At 38.3% G+C, this 16794-nt stretch overlaps 1 protein-coding gene across 3 annotated transcripts; it reads right to left on the bottom strand.

Annotated features, from left to right (window-relative positions):
- Positions 1 to 573: 573 nt before the first annotated feature.
- On the bottom strand, positions 574 to 16387 carry MAP2K4 (mitogen-activated protein kinase kinase 4). Of its 3 annotated transcripts, none has more exons than XM_032961042.2 (13): positions 16288 to 16387; positions 11887 to 11928; positions 10234 to 10339; positions 9449 to 9523; positions 9040 to 9214; positions 8527 to 8643; positions 8018 to 8137; positions 7346 to 7397; positions 6411 to 6538; positions 3658 to 3735; positions 2969 to 3117; positions 2558 to 2603; positions 574 to 2465 (listed from the first exon to the last, which is right to left on the bottom strand). In XM_032961042.2, the coding sequence occupies exons 1-13, from the start codon at positions 16340 to 16342 to the stop codon at positions 2352 to 2354; spliced, it is 1257 nt and encodes a 418-aa protein (XP_032816933.1). In that variant the 5' UTR covers positions 16343 to 16387; the 3' UTR covers positions 574 to 2351. The 3 variants fall into 3 exon arrangements, with proteins under 3 accessions (XP_032816933.1, XP_032816932.1, XP_032816936.1); XM_032961041.2 differs by having other exon boundaries at positions 9449 to 9526; XM_032961045.2 differs by lacking the exon at positions 9449 to 9523.
- Positions 16388 to 16794: the final 407 nt, after the last annotated feature.

Consider the following 16794-nt stretch of genomic DNA (forward strand, 5'->3'; position numbering starts at 1 on the left):
CTTATGCACTGTGAAAGAAGTTTAACAGACACACAACATGCATGTTGTATGGGACTGCGAGCTCGTACCATGGGAAGGCTCAGCCGTGAGTGTTGTTTTTTGTTCTTCACATTTTAGGACAAAAACATTCCTGAAACCCAGCAGAAAACATTTTCGGCTTTCCACCTCCTGGGAACCTCTCGGCCTTCTACCTCTGCCTCACGATGATTCAGATTAAACTGAAAGAGCAATTTTGTAATAAAACTGTAAATAAGTATTTAAGTGTTCATTTTCTATGTAAATATGAATAGATGTCTTGGACACTGCAAATAATGTGAGTAAATTCATGTTCACATTCTATTCATATTTAAAGCTTTCGTGACTGCAGGGATTCATATTCTTGGTTCTTTCGGTAAAGTCACGTAAAAGGGAAATAATAAAATATTATTTAAATTTACTCGCATTATTCGCAGTATCCAAGACATCCCCCAATGAAGGCTATCCTCACAATTTATTCTGCCTTCAAGATATATCACTGCACTTTGGAGAACTTGCATAAAATGTAATGTTGAACATAATCAAACGATTACAAGATTGTTTTAAACCATTTCCCAATTTTATTACATCACTATGTACAAGCCAGTAAAAGAGTAAATGTAACTTGCAATGAACACACGGCGAGTATCTGGCATTGCTGCATAAACATCTGTTGCAAGTGTCAGTCCACTTTTCCAACAAAATAAATGCAGAGTTCAGAACCAAAGACTGCCGCACGATATGCCTAAAACGTACGGAACACAAACAAGCAGGCACTGTACAGGTTTCTAATAGACAGGGGCTCAGAACAAGTTCACATCTACAACACAAACACATGTAGAGAATGCAGCATCGGTTTACACGTTTGATACATTCCATTGCCTTAAAAGTTGGAGCAGAGTTTTGAAAGCCATGTCAAAGCAGAATACTCATTGGATTTCACAGTATCCAAATATCTTACATGAAACATTATCTATTTTTGTTTATTATCATTATTATACAACCCAACTGTGTAGCGTTAGTGAAACACGACAAATGCAACTCTTCCACGTGTTTTAAAATAAAAACTCTTATTTTCAATAAACCTGAAAGTAATATTACATAATTTAAACAGAACAATAGTGATATTTAAAAACCTCGATGAGACAGTGAGAGGGAAAAAAATCAAAATACACAGGCATACAGCATTTCAGATAACTGAAATAATTCATTTACTCTTATTAAAACCCAATTTTAAATTTTGTCAAATAAATTCGCCTTATCGAGAAATGTGTCTGGCTTAGTTCAACTAAGCAAAGATGCTGCAACACCCCTACACATTACATTTGTCTAATATTTGGTCTGATTCACTGCTGTATGGAAGGAGCAGATGAAACACACAATAAGAACATTAACCTTAATTTATACTGTGAAATGTTAAAATCTCTACCCCCGTGTTTAAAGTTAGTATGTTATGTTACACAGAAAAAACTTAGGTAATTACTATGTAATGTAGATTTTTTTAAGTATTTTTTTTTGGTATTAACAAAATAACAAAGTCACCATGGTGTTTCATGATCAGTGGTTCTTTCAGTATGCAGAAAAATAAGTTTGTAGTCATGAAATATCAGGAATAATCCATATAATTACTTTCCAAGTGTTCACTGCTTGCACAGCACATTTCCAACTGTTGAGCCCAAACCTTTGTTAAATAGTTAATAATTTAAGTTAATATTTTAAAACAGCCGAACTGGAAGCATTTAAAACTGCAACACATGCTAACAGCACTTTTTTCTTGCTTAAGGTGATGAACATTTATTGGGATTTCAGGATTTTCTTCTAATCCATTTAGGTAAAATGGTGAGGTTCAAAAACATTTCACAAGCAGTTTTCTAACACACTTTTGCATCGGGAAAGCTGAACGCATTTTTACCTAGCAAAAATGTTGAATGACGTCGTTAAATATTTGTTTACATACATTAAATTGGCTGCATTATTCAATAATCAACAGGTTGATTAACTTTACCAATTAATTTAGAGAATTAATAGCCCTAAATTACATTGACTCGGACAAAGCTCATAGTAACCCATTAATGGTACATAGGATACACACCAAGTGAAGAGACATTACAACTAGCAAAGTCCAGTGAGGTGTGCACAAAAACAGGGATATCCAAGAACAATGAATTCTACATTCGCAAAACACTAACTAGCTGCATTGTGATTGGGATCTCCAGAGGCCGTGTGTGAATAAATGAATTTTGCACAGACTTATTGCACAGGGAATAGATTGGGATGACGGGAAAGAGGAAGGCCTTTTCCTGGTACTGATTTCTCTTTAAAGACCCGAGGACAATTCAGTCGATGTACATGGGCGAGACAGGAGAAGGAGGCATCCGATCCAGGGTCTTGCAGAAATAAACAGCCACATCCACGTTGCGGCTCTCGTACATCAGAATGAACGGATGTTTCTGCAGGCGTACGGATAAAAACACGTGTCAATGATGTTCGAAAACCCCACAAAATGCAAAACGGAAATTAACAAGAGTTATTTTAAACTTACCAGTAGCTCTCTGTATTTTGGTCTTCGTGATTCGTCCTTGGTAAGGCTTAAAAAAAACAAGTTTAAGAATTAATCAAGATTGGATATTAGCTGCATGTAACAAACAAAAAAGTTCTAAGAATAGCAGCCACTGAAGGTACGAAAAAAGTCACGAGTTCAATGAAAGGTAATAGTGAAACACACGTAAATGTATACACCACTGCTGGAGGAAGGGTCCCCCCCCCATGAGGGAGCTCTATACAGCCCCCTCGAGAAGGCATATGGCCTACTCCGACACGTTGGCCAGACATCTTGAAAAAAATGTGGGGGTACCCACACTTTACCCCACCCGTCACGAGATGGTGATCGACTGTGTAATGGTACAAAGAAGCAGGTAAGAATGTAAGAGAGTAAGCGAGCATCATGATTTACCAGCTGTTGACAAAGTTGATGAAGCTAGCCGAGAACTGTCGCTCCTCAGAGTTAGAGAGTTGTGGGGGATCTCCCTTGACCACTTGGGTCAACTGGTCAAACACGCTGTTCCATTTCGGGTAGGGAAACTTCCCTGTCGCCAGTTCAATCTGTCCGTCACCACAGGAAATAACCGTTAGCCAAAGAAGTTTGTACATCGTAACCTGAAACTGCATTAACTGTTAGAATGATCGATGTTTCAAAAACCCATTTGAGTGGTTTAAACTATTTGAGCTTCGTGTAAATCGGATAGTTTGGAGTGCATTGGATAGGTTGAATGGCACATACATGTATATTGAAATGCTTTCATATTTCGTGAAAATCTGTGTAATTCTATAAGCTGTGGATTACATAACATTCGAAATTTAAATGTTTTATAAGTTGAAGCTATGCGAATGTGAAATAAGTCTACATAAAAATTCAATTTCTAAAACGCACGTGACCTTTTGTTTAAAAAAATTGCATTACGTACATTTGACTTAAATCATGCTCCCTTGCTAAGTGGCTTAAGATTAGGATGCACAAATGAAGATGACCCTTTTGTACGCAACATTTTAATCTTTCCTCTGTTTTTTTTTTATAGGCTTTATTTAAAAATAAAATATTTTGTTCAAGAAGACAACGTTGACACCAAAATGTACACGGCTTACCAATGTTATACCTAAACTCCAAACATCTGAGCGAACATCGTAGCCTTGTCTTGATGCACTTGGATCGATTCTTTCAGGCTGAAATGTGCAGAGAATATTTGACATAAAACGCGATACCAATATTTTTCGATTTAAAGCTTTCGTGACTGCAATGATTCATCTTCTTTGGTTCTTTCGGTAAAGTCACGTAGAATGAGAATAAAATAATAAATTGATAAAATAACACAATAATATTCTCACGACGTTTCGGCCACAACACAAGCGACCTTCATCAGGTGAAGGGACGAGACTGTCTGGTAGGACAGCGCTGGAGTGAAAGAGCCACGTTCAGATGAAATTGCGTTATGTACATTTGACTTAAATCATGCTCCCTTGCTAAGTGGCTTCATCTGAACGTGGCTCTTTCACTCCAGCGCTGTCCTACCAGACAGTCTCGTCCCCTTCACCTGATGAAGGCCGCTTGTGTTGTGGCCGAAACGTCGTGAGAATATTATTGTGTTATTTTATTTTATCAATTTATTATTTTATTCTCATTCTACGTGACTTTACCGAAAGAACCAAAGAAGGCGATACCAATATGTTAATTCTAAAACAATAGATACAAGTGGGGAATGTTGTGCTATGACCTCACCCAGTAAGCAGTCAAGTGAAATGAATGGCAATTCCAGGCATGCCTAAACGCTGAGCTTACCAGCTCTTAACTGCCCTTTGAAGTCCTATCCTGACGTCACCCACCAGGGAAAATACCTATATAATCCAAGAATAGGGTATGATGTCACCATTGATGACGTTAGCTTGGAACCTTGGGACTGGAAATCTAAACTTATTACATTACATCAGTGCTTGTACAAGAGTTCAATAGAGGCAGAGCAGCCAGACATTTAATTAATCACAAGTGACATCAAATGATAGAGTAATAAGAATTCTGAAGGCAAAATACCCTGGCGAAATGTCACCACTTCACAAAAAATGAAATCCCTTTTGAGGTAATTAAACACTAATGTTAAAACGTAATGTTTGGGTCATTTTACTGATAATGTTCTTCCCGCAAAAGGAAAATGTGACTTCTAACCAGTTATCTATTTTTAGACTTAAAATCTATTTTTTTTTAAGATGACTTAAGCACAATTATTTTGTTATCAACTGCGCATAATAAGCATTTTATGAAGTAAATCCACCAACGATTAATATTACCTAGCAGTGTGAGGACATGTCAAGAGACTTGCTCCAACCAAAATGGTAAATAACTTATAAGACCATTAAGACAATTTACATGTAAGCATGTTGTATGACCTCACAATAATCAAAGCCAACAATAGTTTTTGTCATTACCATAAATAAGTTTGAAAAACATTTCAGTAGTTCTTTAAATGTAGTAGATATTAATTGTGCATGCATTGTTCACATGCATTATGCTTAAATGTTTGTTTTATTAATTATACAAAATAATACTACACAATCGTGCTATTAAATTTCAATTTAAAGCTTTCGTGACTGCAAGGATTCACCTTCTTTGGTTCTTTTGGTAAAGTCACGTAGAATGAAAATAAAATAATAAAATAAGACAATAAAATTCTCACGACGTTTCGGCCACAACACAAGTAGCCTTCTTCAGGTGAAAACAGAACTGTCGGGACGACAGAGCTTCATTGAAGCTCTGTCGTCCCGACAGTTCTGTTCTTTCATTGAAGCTCTGTCGTCCCGACAGTTCTGTTGTCTTATTTTATTTTATTATTTTATTCTCATTCTACGTGACTTTACCGAAAGAATCAAAGAACATGAATCGTGCTATTATTCAGGTGCATATTATTTATTGTGGTCATCCCTGAGCGATGTATCTATAATATAAATAAAATCATGACGTAGTCAGTTTGTTACATTTGACTTTCATTGGACATTTATGGTTATCCTAGTCCCCAAGTGAAAAGTTATTCCGACCAATCCACGTTTACTCATACCAGTATTTCAATCTCTTGACTTTACTGTATCCGTTTACACTGCCACTGTATGACACCAGTGGCCTAAATACCAAAGACGACAATGGAATGTTATTCATGTGCATGGACTCCCCCACATGGATTCATTCAACTAATCTTAGCTAGTTTGATGTCAGTGCTGGTGTTAGCATTCAAAACTTTTAGGCATGATTCAGTGTCACATAAGACTAAATACACAAATAAAAAAAAATAATTCTAAGGGAATGCAGCTATTTCAACATTTGGTATACACGACTTCCAACGATTAACCTCTTTAAAAAGTACAAATGAAGAGTTTCAAGAGACAGCATTCTTTTGAGCCTCGTCTCAAACGGTGTTAGACCAGCGGACGCCAAAAGGCGTACACAGCTCAAAGATGCTCACCCCGAGCTCTCATTACTCTGATAGTGGCATTGTCTTTGTGCTGTACGCCTTTTGGCGTCCTCTGATCTAACACCGTTTGAGACGAGGCTAAAAATAAAGCTGTCTCTGGTGTGGACCAATCAGTTTCAAAGACAATGCATATATTATCAGAGTATGTTTTTTGTTTGCATTTTGACCACAAGTATTGTGGTTAATGCAGACATGATTCCTTGTAAAAGGTTTCAGTTTGGTGTTTTAACAACTTAACACCTGTTTTGTTGCCAGATAAAAAGGGGAAAAAACATGTTCACATATGTTGGTGCTGGCAAAGGAGGTCCCATGATAATGTGTGGTTAAATGTATGTACCCAAGTCAAACTCGCTACATGTAAAGTATTTTTTTATTATGACTCACAGCCATGTAGGGTCTGCAGCCTGCATCCCTCGTCTTGGCTATGGAATCCACCAGCTGCCCACTGATGCCAAAATCGCACAGCTTGATGTTGCCTCTGCGGTCGAGAAGGATGTTTGAAGGTTTGACATCTAAGGCGAGGAAGGGACATATACAAAAAAATGTGATTAAAAGATTCAGCAATGTTAAAAAATAACGTCAATCACTCGATTTAGATTTTTTTCCTGTTTACAAACTTCTGAAAAATATTAGCAGCGATAATGATGTATTTATCTGTAGACCAAACATCTGAATATAACCCTAAAGTAATTTTGATTAGGTAATTAAAAGTGTTTAAACAGAAATATTCTAAATGCCCATATGAAAAAAAGCTATGGTTCCTTTACACTTTACCATTGAGAAATGTTACAAGACTACGTGTTAAAACTGCTTTACGCTATTTATTGGTTTATTGATGTGAACCAAGCGAACAATGTTTTGCATCAGCAGTATAATATCTGACAGCAATCCCCTTTCAACGTATGAATATTTTACGTAACATATCAAACATGTAATCTCATCTGAATAGATGTGTGACTATGTGACCTTAGAGGCCACAATGGAATTTTGCACTCTAATGGAGCACAGTGACAGTAATGTAATAACGAGTGTTAATTAACGCTTGATTAACAAAAATGTGCAAACAATTATGAATCAAGCCACACACTATTAAACGCATATTATATTTTCAAGGGGAAAAAAACATTAAATAACTATTCACATTGGCAGAGAAATGTTGGAAAAATGATATTATGTACCATATACGTTGATTTTCCTTGTACTGCATATATGCGTAATTATTGGCATTTCCAGACACGTCATTTTTTATTTATAAGCATTTTTTGTATCAAATGGCTAGTTACAAACATGCATCAGAAGAGGAAGAAACATGATCAAACCTCTGTGAATGATCTTCAGATTCTCCTTCAGGTAGTTGAGTGCTTTTACAGTCTACAGAGGGGATATAAAAAAAATGCATTTTTACTAAATTATGAAAATGGAATATGTACAAACTTACTTTAAAAAACAACGTAACATGTCAATCATGTTACCCACGTAAAATAGGAAATACATTTGATGTATAATCTTTGGTTGTTTCGGTAAAGTCACATAGATAGAAACATTTTAATAAAAAATAAAGTGAATGAAAATAAAAATGATAAAAATTTAATTAAAATTATAAAACACAAAAAACACTAATGTAGACTGCAGACTGGTTCTTAAATCGGAGTGAGCGTACTGGCAGTCTATAATGTAGACTTATTATTGGTTCTTTCAGTAATTAAAAATAAAATAAAACAATAACCACGACGTTTTGATCGCAACACAAGCGGTCGTCATAAGGAAAAGAGGGGGTAGCCTCTAAAGGCAAAGTGTTTATAAGGGTTTAGAGATGGGCATAGCCCAAGTGTTCACAAGCTAAAAAACCAGGCTACAGTATACATTATAGACTACCAGTACGCTCACTAAACGTAATAACCAGGCTACAGTCTAACAGTCTACATTAGTGTTAAGTCAACATTTTCATTTTATATCATTTAACAAAAGATATATAGTTTTATATAACTTACTGCCAGTGTTATTTTTCCCAATATTTCTTCTGGGATGACATCGTCTGATGTGCAATACACAAATTTGTAGAACTTGTCAAACGAGGTAGACATGAGTTCCATACAGATCCAGCAGTCTCCCTGAAGAAGAAATAATAACTTAAATACCATACATTCATCACAATAACTTGCCGTATTATTCGTTGATAGGAAAGTGGTGCAGTGTTGGCGTCCTGCCCAATGACTGGCAACATTAATTCAATTCACGCCTAAGGATAATATCAGTGGCAAGTGGTATCTATAGTGGTTCTGGGCATGCCCATCACCTTCACCAAACCATAGTCAAGTATGGTCACACAACCCCATGGCCAGCACAGTGTGGGAAAGGCCTTCACCCACCAATGGATCAATAAAGGGCTGTGAATTAGGCATTAGTTTGATTGTATGAAATAGCAGAAAATGCATCCACCCAAGATGTGAAAACGCTGACATACATTGAAATAATGTAGATATAAACAGAACCAGTTTACCTCTCTGAACAGTGCTCCAAAGAATTGTACGATGTAAGGGCAATCGCTGCTCATAACAACATCCAAATCCATCAACAGCTGTTTCTGCTCTTTCTCATCCACCGTCGATCTGATTCGCTTCAAATGAGAAACAGCAAACTCGATATTTAGGACGATACATTTTTGTTTTACATTTGTACGCAGCTTGAGATGTTTAAATAATTTCGTTAAAGCATGTAAATCATTAACCAGTCATGCAATAAACAATATTGAAAACACAACTTGAAAGTTAAACAGTGCAACTATCCTACATGTAATTTTATTGCAATTTTAAAAAATGGTTTGAAAAAAGTTGCATGTTCCAGAGCCACATACAACTTTAAATGCAAATTCTTGCAACCGACATTCTTAAAAGAACATTGTTTATGCATGATCGCTGCATGTACAGTGACACCACGCTGTTAACAACACAGCTAGAGGCAGAATCGGGGAAACAATGACATTTAAAAAAGAAAAATCTGTAACAAAACTCACCTTTACAGCCATGATGTGGGCACTGTGGTTGTGCTGCATCTTGTTGACAGAGCCATATGCTCCCCGGCCAATTTCACCGAGATCTTTGAGGTCATCCGCAGTGAAATCGTACTGCTGCCCTGGCGACAATTTCAACTTGCCTGCCGACTCCATGCTGTGTGTCCTCAGTCGCTCACTATGCAAGATGAAGAAGTGGAAAAAAAGTCTAAAATCGCCATCTCATTCATCGAAACGACCAACAACGCAAGCGTTACAACTCTGCAAATGACCGTGATATTGTTAAATACAATAAAGGTGTTAGTTTAGAGAAAAAAGGTAAGCAAGAAATGCATTCATGCACGAAATTATAAATTGTATAATCTATTGTTGATTCTTCACTGCATATGAATTATCCAAACATAATGCCTGCCTCGGTGGTAGAGTGGGTAGCGCGCTTGACTTGGGAACACAAGGTCGAGGAATCGGATCCTGTTTGAAACAAGAACTTCTCCATACGGGAGAAAAGGGACAATAATTTATTCAGCCTTAAATGTATACAGGGAGCTTGGGGGAATTAGCCCCTCCAATCTAGCCTCACAATTATATACATCTTTGTCAAACTCAATATTTAAAGTACTCAAAACAGTGACATGTAGAAAGATTGTTAGCTTTGGTTGGATACACAAACTAAATTTCACTGGGGAAAAAGCGATGGCAATCCAAGTATGAATTTCGAGTGTGAAAATTAATATCCTCAAATTAATTTTCAGGACCCTCTAAATACCATTCCAAACCACAGGTATGTACCGCCTCTTCAAGCCATGGAACCTTCGTAGAGGCAGGCAGCCAAATACAAAAAGGCTGAGTAACATCCGTTAACAGAGTGAACTTAACTACTTGCATAAAATCTAGAAATTACAAACTGTCAAGGAACATTTCTTAATTAGTGGCACACTTCCACTGTTTGAGCGCCTTTGTTTATTCATAAATGAGGAATTTACTACATAGGCAACACATGAAATGTGTTAAAACTAGTTCCTTTTTGTAGAAAGCACTTATTCATTACCATATACAGTGCAGACAATTCAGCTTATTTGATTGTGAACTAAATTTTTTTACAAACAGATCTAATTCTACCAATCTTAGGGCACATAATAATATTGAATACATTTAAGACTCATCAAATTAGAAACAAGATAAAAGTATGTAGCTCACATGTGAGGGTTATTGGGAACCACTTGCTGAGGATTGAATATAATCTTTGGTGCAGCTTTGCAGGATGGAGGGTTTGCGAAGTTGAGCTTGAGAGCCTTTCTTTTTGCTGTGGGGAAAAGAAAATAAATGTTAACAATATACTGCATATGAATACAGTTTACAATTTTTATATAATTTTAATTCGTCAAACATCTACATGTGACCACATCGAGACACTATCAGAAGGTATATCATTATTCTCCTTTACAAAGTCATACAACTACTGAGCAGATTTTAAATGGGAACCAGACTGATTCATTTTGTTATATTCAACACAGTATAAATTGGTAAATACGGTCAGAAACATTCATGCCTGCCAAAGAGAAAACATTCTTTGGACCTCTTCCTGGAATGAAAATCATCCCAGCCCTGGGACACATTTCAGACATTTCTTTGGATATCAAACACATCAAATAAACATTCATTGGCATCTATGAAGTACACAGTATTCAATCTCATTGCTGATTGCATACAGGATCTATTTACACAAATATACATTGTGTAAGCTTCCATAAATGTGTAAAAAACATTTCACAGATAAATGCAATGATAATAGGAAGTTAAAGCCATGTATCCTGCATATCATTCATACGTAAGTTGTTTAGATAAAAATAACATAGTGACTTTGATATTCCTACAGTAAATATCACTGTTAAGGCAGTATTCCAGACTGGAGTATGTTTATTATCAGAAATATGATTAGAAAACAGCATTTAAAGCCCCAATCATTTCATTTTGTCATTGGCATCATAAATTAAGCACGTACAAGTCAAGGCAAACAAAACAACTTAAAAGGCCAAAGTATTGCCATTTATCTTATAACATAAGATAAACAGGTAATTTACACCAACTCTACACATTGGTGCACGTTTTGACTACGTTAGTTGCCGCTGCACGGTGGGAATTTGTCACTGTATTGAACTGACAATCACACGGGTTTTCAGATGGAACGACATCAACTGGAGCAGCATTTCACCTAAAAAGAATGCTCACATGACATCGGTGATCACGAAAACAGCCATATCTTCGGCAAGAGAAAATATGTACCGTATATTCGTAACCCAAATTAGGTATTGAAATACTAATTTCATAACTACAAATCTTGAGTTATAAAGATTTATAGATTTAAACTGTACAGTAATTGAATTACTCTGCACGTAGTCTTCTGGTAAACCTATTTTGGATGCTAAATTTAGCTCCACTAAATTAAAGGAAAACGAGTGATTAAATACACATGTACGCAAGTATAAACGTGCAAATACAGTACAAGTAATTGTTCGATTTTTATATTCACACACCTAGCTTAATGTTATACAAAGGTGAACACAACTTGAATATAATACGATAACACCACGTAATTAAAACTACATATGTACCAATACATTCCACATGTATATCGAGTACAATACATTGAGTACAATGATCCCATTATGCCAAGGTTACGGTAAATAAAATCCCATTCAACTGAAGTCAGAGTATGCATTTGCAAAGTACCGTACTCTATTTCATACTTTCATACACGCGTATTTTTTGTAACATTGCGGGATCAACCAGAATGTAATTTGTATTGGTTGGTGATGCAGGGCAGTAATTCTATAGTTTATTTGTTACTACCTTTGATTCCGTCATCTCCACCACTTGTGAGAGAACAGAAACCTGCATTCAAGCACAAACAGGTTTATAGTACAAATTGTAAAAAGTCAATTTAAATTTTACATAACCGACACAAACATCTCCGATACATGATGTGCGCAAGCTTAAGTTATAGTAGTGCATTGATGTCCACTTTAGGCTGAAACTTTGGAATTATATGCTGTGTATAATCATATTGAAGAAGCACAAGCAGATACATTTATTTAATACAAACATCTATGATCAATTGAATCATTTGGCGGGACCCCGGGGTCCCGCAAAAATCAGGTCAATAATTATTATTTTTCAGTCCGCCCACTACGTGATCCCGACAGCAACGCGCCGCCCGCCCAGACTCGTGCCAACAAGCGCCAGCAGGCGGCGATCAACACGATGGGCGCCACCCCACCGGCCAAACGCAAGCCCCGGGGGGCTTCCGCTGCAGTCGCGTGCGGCGACAACGCCCTCCGGTCAGCCGTCGATTCCCCGCTTCTTTGCCAAGGCGAGCCCGCCCCCCCAGGCAGTGAATTTAACGTGTTTATGTAATTTTTCAACTTTTTACGAAACTTAGTGCCCCGAGTAGCTCTCGACGAAGCCAATCGATTGACGCTTAGTTTTGTTGTCGGTAAGACAAGACTCGTGTCGCTACGCGGTTTTTCCCACCCCGGGGCAGTGATGGGACCCCGGGGTCCCGCCAGTTGCTTCAATTATACAACTATTGTAGATTAATTGATGTTTTGAACTTTTTTTATATGATTTAAAACAAATCCCAGCCATTCATTCATATTGGTCATGGGGTTCTTGGACCATACTTCACCAGGCTGGTCAGTGCAGGTTGGTGGGGGGAAAGGACACGACCGGTTCTGATATCACTTACCACTGATGTTACCTGTGGCTGAGAATTGGACTTAGGTTACCAGGTTCATAATGGAGAACACTAACCGTCTACCACTGCTCCACAGCACAATTTTCAAAATATAGTACTGTATACAAATGCTATTAGAACGCAAACATATACAAAATATGAAATGTCCAAAGCTGCAAAAATCTTTATTTTTTTAATAAAAAGCCTACATAAAATATAATCCGAAATCATGCCCAAATACAAGCAACCGAGCATGTTGCAATCAGGAATTTAAAATGGTGTCATTATATTCAAATAAAACTACTTGGTAAAGGATGTGATATTTGTCAAGTCCACTGCAGACAAAAAAGCCTACTTTGCAAACTCTACCGATATATTTGAAGATCTACGACAGGTATATCACACGACTGTACTAATTTTATATTGATAGTTGACATTCTACGTGACTTTACCGAAAGAACCAAGAATATGAATCCCTGCAGTCACGAAAGCTTTAAATCAAAATTTTATTTGATGTAATTAATTCAGAAACAGTTATACTTTGTAGGTTCAGTTCACTTGGCACATACGCAGCTGAATTTTAGTTTTTCCTCCTTGTTAAGTTCACGACTGTGCTTTCACAATTTTACGATCGACTGGCCGGTTCAAAGGTCACACCTTCTAGGGTCCAAGGTTCAGGCGTTTGAACCCTGGTTCTCACCATAGAAATGTCTTTTCCCGACAACATCCATTTTTGAAATACTATAAAAATAAAACTGACTATCAGATGACATTGTTAAAACAAAACTGTTAACTCCTAGCTTGGCTACCGAATGGAGTAACCCACGCCGTAATAACTGACAAAAATACAATTTACTAACACACCTTGCCTGATGGTAAATATATGTGGAAAAGTGCGGTGTTTCTAAAGCTTACTACTTTCCATCTGTTCATGAGTCACCCCCTCAAAAATATCCTGCAATACCTTCAATCGTCCAGTTGCATAGAGTACCATTCACACCACACGATTAATTTCACACCACAAGATTAACTTTACAAGATTTCAAAAATACAAAAGTAAAAGGTTGAGGACTGATAATAACTGACAATTCTACATACGTAACTTTACCGAAAAAACCAATGAGTGACATTCAACTGTCCAAAGTATTTTCTGTCAGCTACATTGAATAGCAGTTACAATTTGAATACTAATTTCAGGGGACATCAACTGTGATATAAATAAACTGTCAATTATAATTAATCAATATGTTATATAAGATTAATGTGTGACCTACTTCAGAATAGCAAGCAGCACGTGCTTAAATATTTAGCATTACGGGTCACAGGATGCAGAGGCGTTTGTTATATTGGAGAGGGATAGGGATATTTCCACAATATATATTCAACAAGATTGAATGCGGTCTGAAATTCCCAAGGACATGAAATCTAAAATAACAATAGATGCAATATAAAAGGGCTCTCCATGGTATGGCCAGAACATAAAGCAAAATATAATTTACGGTAAACATAATACAAGAGGCTCACAATTACAGGAAATCGTGACATCTGAAATGGAGCCAGACTTTCAGATTACAGCACTGGCAGTATGTATGCCACAACAAAACGTATGCATAACACTTTTGATCGCCATTCAATGTACTTTAATTTAAAAAAATAGGAAGAATAGGTACATTTTAAATATATGCTCCAAGTAGTTTTTTTTATCGTTGTCCATGGCTGGTTTGACTGCACTGATGGCGCAGTGAAAATATGCAGCTGTGTGTCCCTGTGATGTGGGTTGTTTTGTTCGTTCGCCTTCTTGTGTCAAATCTTGTCGCACCTTGGTAATAAAACTATACGTACGTATGTTGAACTTCTTTCGCACTGTACGTAGCCAATCGTGCTAATCGGAGGTGCGGGAAAATGTAGCAATTAAGCAACTAAATGGATGACCATTGCAACGTTTTGCTCACAATACGGCCTACGCGTGGTAATGCACCAAACTCTTGGTGCATATTCTTGGTTCTTTCGGTAAAGTCACGTAGAAGGGAAACAATAAAATAATAAAAAATATAAAACAATACAATTCTCACGACGTTTCGACTGCAACACAAGCAATCATCGTCAGGTGTGAAAACCACAGCAAGACATTTTGAAAAAAGTGCATATTTAAGTTGACGAAATTGATGAATAGATGAAGGAAAGGTGGAAAACGTTTTAGCAATATAAATCCAGTGGCCTCTTTTCAATGCGAAGGGATCACGGTAAATAAAGAAGACTTCGAATTATACATTAATTACCGAATAGAACCAAAGAGTATGGATCCTTGCAGTCACGAAAGCTTCAAATCTAGAATTATAATGAAGATTACAATCCACGGGCGCTGCCGTCAAGGCAAGCATCGGATTACAAATTTAATTATCCACTCCGAGCTCCAGAAATCCGAGTTTATTTTCGTGGACTTCAGGATCGGTTCCGAAAGGCAGATGGATATAATCCGCACACATTGAAAGACTTCGCGAATTATTGGACAGCAGATTATTTTGGTTTGGAGTTCCGCTGGAAGTGGTAGAGCAAGAAGTACAATACATATATTGTCGTAAAATATTAGAATTACGAGCATAACCCATGTAGTTGTAGTAAATTCCAGTGATATATAATTCAGTATCCAGTAAAGATGCTGCAGCAAAGAGATTTACGTAAGATTTTTAGAAAAAATACCAATTCTATTGTTGTAAACACTAACGAAAACATTGTGGTAAAGACAATGTAGATACGCTATTGCATAAAGATAGTGAACATACGCTTGCTATAGTAGTCATATGTCTACCGCGATTGGGATGTGATAAGGCTGCTTTATTAAACATGCTGTACATTATAGTAAGGGTATTGTAATTCAGTAGTGTATTGTAAAGAGTAAAAATGTTGCACAACAGCTATATTATATCACAGTACAGACAAGGTAAGCCTATTGTAGCAATTGTATGCAGGGAACTGCATTGTACCAGGATGGACACGATACACATAAGCGGCACATTTACTGAAGCGAACATTGTAATCGTGATTAAGACATTAGTCTCGACACTGTACTTAAGCTAATTGTATCCAGGATACTGTAATGTACAGTATAGTCATTGTCGAAAAACGACATAAAGGATATAGCAAAAGACATTATTAATCTAACGGAGTAACTTGTTGTAACGAACGCACTGCGGTGAAAACATCACAGTCAAACTAATGCAGCGATGGAGAGACGCGTACGCGCCCTGTCAAGAGCCAATGCTGCGGCCCTCCGTTGCCCAACGTAAGGCGCGGCTCCCCACGGCAGAGGAAATAGGCGACGCCGTATAAAGCCTTGGGCCTTCCCCCGGCCATTGATGGTGGGGAGGGGGACGAAGGAGGCCCTCCGCGTCCCGAACCGAAACGAGGCGGGCGTTTAAAAAGAAATGAACACAACTGCGACACCTCCACCTGCTCGCGAGCGTGGAGAAGAGAGCGGTGTGTGTGTGTGGTGGGGGTGTTGTTGTTGTTGTTCTTACCGGGGAAGCTGGTGCTGCTGTGCTGCGAGGCGCTGCCTGGGTTCGGCGTCGCCATTTGTGTGAGGAAGGGGTAGGGGGGTGAGGTGGGGGGCGGTGATGGGGGGTGAGGTGGGGGGGTGAGGTGGGGGGGTGGGGGGCGGAGACGGGTGGGGGGCGGTGGGGGGGATGAGGAGGGATGAGAAGGGGGTGATGAGGTGGGGGGGGTGTTGAGGTGGGGGGGGTGATGAGGTGGGGGGGGTGATGAGGTGGGGGGGGGGTGATGAGGTGGGGGGGGGTGATGAGGTGGGGGGGGTGATGAGGTGGGGGGGTGTTGAGGTGGGGGGGTGTTGAGGTGGGGGGGTGATGAGGTGGGGGGGGGTGATGAGGTGGGGGGGGTGTTGAGGTGGGGTGATGAGGTGGGGGGGTGATGAGGTGGGGGGGGTGTTGAGGTGGGGGGGGGGGGGTGATGAGGTGGGGGGGGGTGATGAGGGGGGGGTGTTTGGGGGGTGCCCGACTTCAGGCCCAGGC

This window comes from Petromyzon marinus, chromosome 26 (assembly GCF_048934315.1).
Source record: "Petromyzon marinus isolate PM22_M1 ecotype Great Lakes invasive population chromosome 26, UKy_Petmar_22M1.pri1.0, whole genome shotgun sequence".
Lineage (NCBI taxonomy): Eukaryota > Metazoa > Chordata > Hyperoartia > Petromyzontiformes > Petromyzontidae > Petromyzon > Petromyzon marinus.